Source organism: Furipterus horrens, unplaced genomic scaffold (assembly GCF_987537825.1).
Source record: "Furipterus horrens unplaced genomic scaffold, mFurHor1.1.pri manual_scaffold_8, whole genome shotgun sequence".
Classification (NCBI taxonomy): Eukaryota; Metazoa; Chordata; class Mammalia; order Chiroptera; family Furipteridae; genus Furipterus; species Furipterus horrens.
The window spans coordinates 29,827,239-29,836,601 of NW_028327178.1; the positions used below are offsets into that span (position 1 = coordinate 29,827,239).

The window sequence follows — 9,363 nt, forward strand, 5'->3', positions numbered from 1 at the left end:
GAGTAGCCTGTTTATAAGCAGAGACCTCAAAGAGTTTACTCTCTCTGCACGCACACACCCAAGAAAGGCCATGTGAAGCCACATGAGCACATATCAAGAAGGTGGCCATCTGCAAGCCAGGAAGAGAGGTGTCATCAGAAACCTGCCCTGATGGACCTTGATATGGGACTTCTAACCTCCAAAACTGTGAGAAAATAAATTTCTATTGCTTAAGCTATCCCATCTATGGTGTTTTGTTATGGCAGCCTAAGCAGACTAAGCCAATCACATATGACTTCAATCTGGTAACCAGGAAAAGTCCTGTTCCAAATTTGTTACAGTAGTGTGAAGCATTCTATCTAAAAAGTGCTTCCTCCCCATTCAGCAACCTAATCTTATTGCCTCTTACAGACCAATGTGATAGCCACCAGAAATAGACACCACCCGACCACACACACACACACACACAACACAGTTCATGAATGCCTTGTGGGGCTCTACTTCTACATTCCACATCATGAAAAGATAAAGGGGGAAATTTCACTGTGACAGCAAATAGTCAACTGTGGCTGCAACACCAGATGCTTGAACATACAGGCTTTTGGGTGGCCCACGTCCAGACTGATTAGGGGTGTGCTGAGGAGTTCAAAACTGACCTCATAGGGTAATGTCTCACATAATTACTTTTTAATTCAGGAAATGCTTCCACAGTAATATATAATCTTATCATACCCTTGAAGAATTACTTTATCGACCTTGTCAATATAAAAAAAGTAATTTTAAGTAAAAATGGTTTCATTGATGACAAATTACATAATTACTTTTGAACAAGTAATGATATCCATGTATAAATTATGAATTTTACATGTTCCATACTAGTTAATTTTAAACTAATTATGTACAAAAGAGCATATAATGCCGACCAACAACATATTAAGTGACATATTTTGGAAGAAATCAAATGTGTATAAAAATACCAGATTAGAAATTCAAAAATCTCATCTAATTGTATCCTGAGCTATCTTAATACACACATTCATTCAGATAACATCTGACTAGAAAAAAAGCATCATACTGTTTTTATCTAATCATCACCAAATACTGACAATATTTTTTGATGCATAATATATTAGTTGCAATATATTCTCTGGAATATTGTGGGTTATCAGTTAAATGCTACTGTAGCTTTTTAAGGAAAAAATGCATTTAAGAAGAGGAAGATCATGTTTAAAGAGATCAGATAAGAAGATAGTGTGTTAATCTAGTTTAAAAATTGTAAGTGTTTGACTAATTTTGTGTATGGTGACAAACAGCAATCTAGTATCTACTCCCAAAATTTGAAAACATCTATTTGTAAAGATACATGTAACTCTATGTTTACTGCAGCGTTATTTATGGTGCCTAAGACATGGAAACAACCAAAGTATCCTTCAATATACAATTAGATAAAGAAGATGTGGTACATATATATACAATGGAATGTTACTCAGCCATAAGAAAAGATGAAATGTTGCCATTTCTAACAACATGGATAGTTCTTGAAAACAGTATGCTAAGCAAAATAAAACATGTGGAAGAAACCAAGAACCATATAATTTTACTCATATGTGGGATATAAAACCAAAAACAAACGAACGAAAACTCATAGACACGGGCAATAGTATGGTGGTTACCAGAGGGAAGGGGAGTGGAGGGAGGTAGGAAAGGGTAAAGAGGGCTAAGTATAGGGTGATGGAAGGTGACTTGACTTTGGATTGTGAACACGCAATGCAATATACAGACGATGTGTTATAGAATTGTACACTTGAAACCTATATAATCTTATTAACCTATATCACCCCAACAGATTTAATTTAAAAAAAAGAAATTACAAGTGGGAAGAATGAATGGCAAAGAGTGGGGATACAAAGAAAGAAAGATGTACTTAGGAACTAAGACTAACACTGGTCAAGAACCACATGGGCATGGGAGTGGGGGGGAAGAAAGTTAGGAATGACTCTGATTTAGATTTCTAATCTGAGTGGTGACAACAAGAAAAATTCATGTCAACCAAGAGATAGATTATATATTTCAAAGGTTTGTTTATACACACTCATGTACACACCCATATACATACATAAATATATGCAAATCGCCCTCTGTTTCTGTTTAATAACACCACTGTCTCATTCATCCCTCGATAAGTTGCTGACAGTGCACACCACTTACACAAAGAGAGGATTAAATGTTAGCAAATGGCAGGGATGACACTGTGAGTTAACACTGTAATTCTAAAATGCCCAACACAAGCAAACTCAACCACTCTTTCAGTTCAAAAGGATGGATGCCAACATGGAGTCTGGAGATAAGAATTGATTTTGCAGTAGAAATTATTTGTGTTTCTTCTTTATCTCTAGACAAAACATTTCAGCAGCGAGAAAGAATCATCTCTCCTATAGCACTAATTAGAAACATAAATCTCGCTGAGAAAAATGCCAAGACATTTTATTGTTTGTCACTATACATGGTAATAGAATTTTCTGACATTTTATTCCCCTAGAAAAATGCAACATCTTTAATAAACCACTGCCCAGTGGAGATCCTAATTTCAGTGTATCATAACAGAGATTATAAAACAGAAAACATGCAAAGCCTCAAGACAAGTAGCTAAAAACAAATTTATTCTCAGAATTATCAATGGGAATAAAAAGTTTCATTGATAACAGGATAATTAAAAAATCTTAGATTGTCAACTGCATGTTCCACATAGCAAAATCAAAAAATATCTCCATATTCTGAGTAACACTAAACACAACAAAGATTGTTTATAAACCTTTTCAAATGTCCCTACTGTGACAGGTAATTATAGACTGCTGATCTGTAAATGGCTGATAAAATCTAACATAGATTTTTTTTTTTAAGCAAGGCAACCATAATGTAAAATTGCACCTCATAGATATTGCCCTGCCCCAATTCAAGTGTTTTTCTATTGCTTTGTGTGAGCTTTTTCTTTTGCCTTTATTTAATGACTGCCTCACCTCCATTAAAAAACTATTTAATTATCAAATAACATGAAAACCATATCACAGTTCATGCTGCATTAATGATAGGTATCTTGTAATGATAATGCCCAATACATAAAGTATGCCTCACTGATGAACAGCTGTTCTGCTCTTGCTAGTGAGTGTTACAAGTCTCACTTCTCGACCTTCCAACCCAGATGTGTCACCATAACCGAGCTCACGCTTCTTTGGAAGCATCACTTGAACTATACAAGCAGAGAAAAACATATTCTCAGGCATCAAAAATCCCTCAGTCCTCTTCGTAAAGGAATTATAACTTTTGAAAACACAGACCAAAAACAGAAAAGCAGAATTAAGGCAACTCCCAAAGTCAGTAACCAAACCAACACGATAACTGGTTACTCCTTTTTTTCTACAAATACTTTTAATTATTGCAGATGAGACCATATTCTGCAATAGCATGCTAACTCCTGAGGAAGTGGAAAGTTTAGGCAGGAGTCTGCAAAAGCATCAGACTGCAATAAGGACATAGTATTCCCTCTATACAAGCAACATTGTAATCTGACTGATCATAAGATTCCGATCATCTGAAACGCATTCATACTGCTCTGTTTTATCAATTGTTGGCAAGTCATAAGCACAAAGTAACAGAAGCCTGAAAATTAACACTCAGAATCACTAAGAGCAAGTGTAGACATGGACCAGAGTAACACTATATTGGTAAAATCTTCTAGATTATTATATAGAAGAAAATTAAAACTTACCGAAATATATTTTCACCAAAAAACCAATTCTAGGAGATCAGGCCATGGTATTATTAATTTTTATCAATAAAAATATTTGTCCGACAATTTATTATATTCACATACCTTCTTAAACCATATGGAAAGTACTTATTGCAGTTTGGCTTTTCCAAATATAATTTAATCATACACTACACATTTCATCAAGACATGAAGATACACAGAACATGATATAGAACAGATGTCCTCTTTTTATCATATCTACATGAAAAGTATGTAATTTACAGTGTCACTTGAAAAAGATAGCATAAGGTGTCAAGAATTTCATCTCAGACAAATAAATTAACCATATCACACATACTGAACACATTCAAATACTCACATCAGCTTTGCCAAAATTATTGGTGTGTTTTTTATTATATGTTACAAGTTTAAATCAGCAGCACTTACAGTGTTTGAAAACAAGCAACAGTATAATAACCTTACTTGTTCATAGATGATCTGCTGGAAACTAACTGCATGCATATATTTAATGGGAGTCCCACAAAACCATTAGATTCCTTTTGATTAAAACAAACTACTGAAGAGGATGAAAACTACAAGAAGCTTCTCACTCTAAATGCAAGCCAAAGTCATTGCTAAGCACCAGCAAATTAATATCTTGAGAAAGAAAATTATTTACTCAACAAATAATTACTAAGTATCTCTTGAGAACCAGGAGTGTTAGATACCCGCCCTTAAAGAGCTCACAGACCAGTGGGAAGACACACAAGGACGAAATTACAGTACAGTGAGGTAAATGCTACAGGAGCTCTGCCTGGAATACAGAATAAAAGACACCACCCCCACACCCACCCCAGGTACCTGAGACAACTGGCATTGTACTCTGAAGCCAGATTTGCAAAGATGATGAATTGCAAACCCAGTATCTTCTTTTCTAGAATGCTAGGCACAGTCATGGAGTAATTGAGGGAAGACTGTTAACATGACCTCTCATCCACAGAGGAGACTACGTGAGGGTTATGGTCACATTAGTAACTCACAATCACTCCCCTGCATTTACGAGGCGTATCACAACCCTGTATTTCTTGAAAAACACATCATTAATAAATACCTAGAAATTACACAGCTATGTTTGACCTTATGATGAGGGATTTCTAAATGTTTAACTCTGCCTAAGAAATATAGATAGTTACACTTCATTTACTCAGCTACCTTAAATATTTGGAAAACACTTAAGAACATGGAAGGCAGCAAAACAGTATATAAAGCAGGCAAAATAAATGTTAGACTCTGCTGCCTGAAACAGACATTCCATGTAGGAAAGCCCGAAAACTCACTCAAGATATAGATACTTTCTTTTTGGAGATGATTCTAATTGGCAAACTAGAACTAGAAAACAAGGGAAGAGAGGTCATTGATATACCAGCCATAAGTGACAAGTCCCCTTTGACAGGAGGAAGGAGATTGAAACAAATTTAGAAATAAATGAGAAGAAAAAATGTACAATCTGAGGCCCTTTAATATAAAACTGATTTTACAGAATAGAACTTCAATAGAACTATGGTTTCTTTCTTTGACTGCTCAACTTGCAAATTCTTTGCAGGTACTTTCAATATTGCTGCACTGGTTTATTAGTATTTATAACAACAAATATATTTTTTCTTTACAAAAGAACACATTTTGGGGGGGGGTGGAGGTATGGTTGTATTTAAGGGAATGGGAGGTGATGTTTTCTATTTCATTGTTCTTTACTCTTTAAAGAAGCTGCTTTGTTTTTTTGTTTTAATTAACTATAACTACATATGCTTAAAACCCTTTAATATACCATTCTGGAAAGACAAGCATTTTGAAAATGTGAAATAATGCTGTTATAATAATAAATGTAATTAAAATGCTGTTCAGAGCCATGGTACAAGAATTTTACATCTCAAGGTACATAACAACATAGTCACTCCTGTGGAGAAGAATAATTTAATGAGCAAATTTCAAATGTGCGTTTATAGGATATGCTTTTTATGTCTGTGTTGGCAGATTCCTTGGCACCGAGCCCACATTCAATATGAGTTGAAATCCTTAGATTTTTTTACCCCTCTTTACTTTTGGACATAGCACAAACATTTTCAGTGCTTTCTAAGTGGCACAAATATCTTCAAGGTTTTTGACAGGCAGCAGCGAGAAAATTAATTTCCACGTGTCCCTGTTTTGTTCTCGGACTCCTCACACTGACATCTGGCTTAGAAGACCAGAGTCTCCCCTAACACAGCTGTAAGGCTCTGTCCGCAACTTCCCTCCCTGCTGTCGCCTTCACTTTGTGGGAGAACAATTACTGCAAATGCAGTGTGGTTACATTAGCTCAGGCTCTTCCTTCAGAATAGGCAGGAAAAGCCTCTAAGAAAGAGATGGAGATTTGAGCTCAGGTGTACTATTCCACACAAAACTGTGATGTTCGCAATTGCACTTCCAACAGATGTATCTTAAACAGTCAGAGGCTGCTATTACCCACACTTTACAGTTACAGGAATTGTAGGTGATACTTATTTTTTAGAAAAGGTGGGCCTTGGAAGGATATTCATTTCTCTCAGCCATTCTGTATCAGTATCAGTTAAAACATTCAAAAGGTAGCTCAACACATTTAGTTTTCACCAAGTTACAACCACTGCATGCTCAGTGGCTTGCAGGTATACAAACTTCATAACAAAAAAAATTCATTCTTAATATAACACAGATTGTAACATGCACATATATGACAACTCTATGGTTATTTTATCCTCTAACAAACCTTTTATTCTCCTTGAGTAATATCATTTGCATGGCCCTACCCTGCTGGCTAAAGCCAACACTGAAAAATTAAGGAATAAATAAAAATAAAGGATCATCATAGATAAACAAAATATGGTATATCCATACAATGAAATATTACTTGGCAACAAAAAGAATGAAGACTGATTCATGCCACAACATGGATGGATTTTGCAAAAACTTTGCTAAGTGAAAAAAACCCATCACAGAAGGCTACATATTGTACTATTCCATATATATGAACTGTGCAGAATAGGCAAATCCACAGACATGAAAAGTAGATTAGTGGCTACCAAGGGTTGGAGGAGAAGGGAATGGTGAATGGCTGTTAATGGGTACCAGGGTTTCATTTTAGGGTGGTGAATATGTTCTAAAATTAGAAAGTTGTAATAATTGCACACATTTGTGAATATACTAAAAACCACTGAATTGTACATTTAAAATGGTGTCTTTTATGCTATATTAATCATCTCTCAATACTATTTTAAAAATGATCAATAACTAATTAATGATGGTCTGAGTACTGGAGTTCTAAATATAAGAGGACTATATTTTCGACCATGTTCATTGGTACTTTGAATTTCATCAGAGTGAGCTCATCTTTATATCCTGGGACCTATCTATTTAGGATGTAAAAGTGTTTCTCTCACTATTCACTTTCAAAAACACAGTATCCTCTTAGAGGAAGAAAAGGAGAAGTGATTCCAATAAATGGATAATTTACAGAGTGCTGTGCTTTATTAACAAAGTACGCTCAATATTAATCCATCCAATGGAATTTATTAAGCCAACAAGAAGTTCTAAGGAAATATCTGGCCATCCAAATATTAGGCATTAAAAAAAATTTGCAATTACTTAATTCACAATCAACTATAATATGAAAATGTAGATACATCTATTGCTTGGCCATTATTAATCAATAAAGGTGGGAAACATTGTAAATATAAATACTGACCTTGTTTCTTTTAACCCTTCTTTCTGAATGACTTCCAATATCTGCTTTGCTGTCATTGGTGAGTTGGGGTATTTTTCTAGTGCCTGAAAAATAAAAATAAACATAAGATTCATAGATTATTGCATGGAAGCATACAAAATGAAAACGTGTGAATCATGCAGTGTTTACTTAAAATTTAAAGGGAAAGGGGCTGCTGTATCAAAATAAGGTTCCATCACACAACTCAAGAGTCCAAAGTAAGAATGTAATTTTTTCTGGACATTTATGGCAATTTCTGCAACATATAGGGGCCATTCTTAAAAAAAAAAAAAAAAAAAAGTCACAAAGGCATACACAACAAAAATAAAGGTGAAGTTTTAAAAAAACAAGTTAATAAAGGTGTACCATTTCCTTTATTAAAAATTGCTAGTATTTTATGGTTAAAGACATGCTTCCAGGTTGTTAAAATGTCTCCTAAATTTCCAGGACCTTGGAAACATGGAGCCTGAATACTACCAAGAGCAGAGAACAAAGTTCTGGTAAGAAATAACCTTGCTGAATTCACATTTTGATCAACCTCTTTTATATTAAAAAAAAAAATCATAAAAAAATAGTCCTTCATGAGCAAAATGGAAGGAAGCATACAAAAACCCAAGTAACTCATTATGGTGTGTTTTCCAGTTCAGCTCAGTTTCCTTTCTTTTGCCTTTTCCAATTAATTTCAAGTAAACCCCTGCCTCTTCCCATTCGGCCCATCTCAGTTTTATAAACCAAATCCCATTTTTCTCTCTCCCTCTCTGTCCTACTTGTTTTTGAGTAGAAGTGATTTCCTTAAAGTGTGGGGAATACATGGGACATACTTATTTCCACAGGCATTAGACCATCTGCCCTGGAAATCAACTTCTTCTATTTAGCCAGGGACTTAACTACATGCACTGAAAGCAGGAAACAGCAGTGACTATGCTGCTCACCAACATGGATACCAGGGCACCGCTAGGTACAAGAAACAAGTCTGCACACGTCTTCACCACGACTTCCTCCAAGGGGAGACAACACCTACTTAAAGATCCTGTACAGAAGCTTCTGCACAAGTCATGGCCCCATGCAACTTCAAAATTCTAGAGTTCTAATTGGTGATGATTTCCTAGAAGGATCATAATTATTGAGAATTAACAGGGGCACTCTAAAAATTATAAACGGGAAAGGCTTCCAAATCTGTTCATAATAGCTCTGTGGTCTCTCCTGCTATTGATGCCAAATTTCAATTAAGTGACTAGCAAAGGTTCTGTTCATCAGGTCCTCCAATGAGTTACATACAGGCAGCCCCACCCCACCAATAGGGCCACTTCCCTGGTCTTCCCTGTCTACTTCCCAGGTAATTTCCCCATTTTTCCCAGTCTGGATCAGTCCCTTAGTCATGGTTGGTAAGTTCTTTAAAGAATATAGAAATATGATCTACACTAAAAAGAAGGTATGTCATTAGGGAAGAAGAAAAACTGTCCTCACAAAGGAGGACATGGAGAGCTGAACTGAAAACTGGGAAAGGGGGAAAGGAACACAGGCATACTGCATAGGGAAGAGGACTAATGCGCAAAAATATTGGTAAAAAAGGCAAGAAGGAAACGGCATAATAAAGCTGAAAGGAGGAAAGATTAGATCACAATGAAGGGAGGGAAAGAAATAGACATAAAAAAAGGGGACAGAATTTTTAAAATAAGAACTGTAAGTAGAGAAGTGCATACTTATGAATTACTGAAAGGAGATGCTGTGTTCACATGGACTATATATGGGGTGGGAATCACCCCAAATGATAGGCGATGCTGGGGACACTAATGGTCTGTCATAAAAGACATGGGCAGAAGGTCAACAGACACAGACAACACACAAGTAAGCAAGCAAGGAA

At 35.7% G+C, this 9,363-nt stretch overlaps 1 protein-coding gene across 1 annotated transcript in view; it reads right to left on the reverse strand.

Moving 5' to 3' along the window:
* ASXL3 (ASXL transcriptional regulator 3) overlaps positions 1-8,879 on the reverse strand; it is a 131,733-nt gene extending 122,854 nt beyond the window's left edge. Inside the window, 2 exon segments of the mRNA XM_090284994.1 lie at positions 7,482-7,564; positions 8,778-8,879. Coding sequence (XP_090141120.1) covers positions 7,482-7,564; positions 8,778-8,879 — 185 coding nt within the window.
* Between the last annotated feature and the right edge of the window lie 484 nt (positions 8,880-9,363).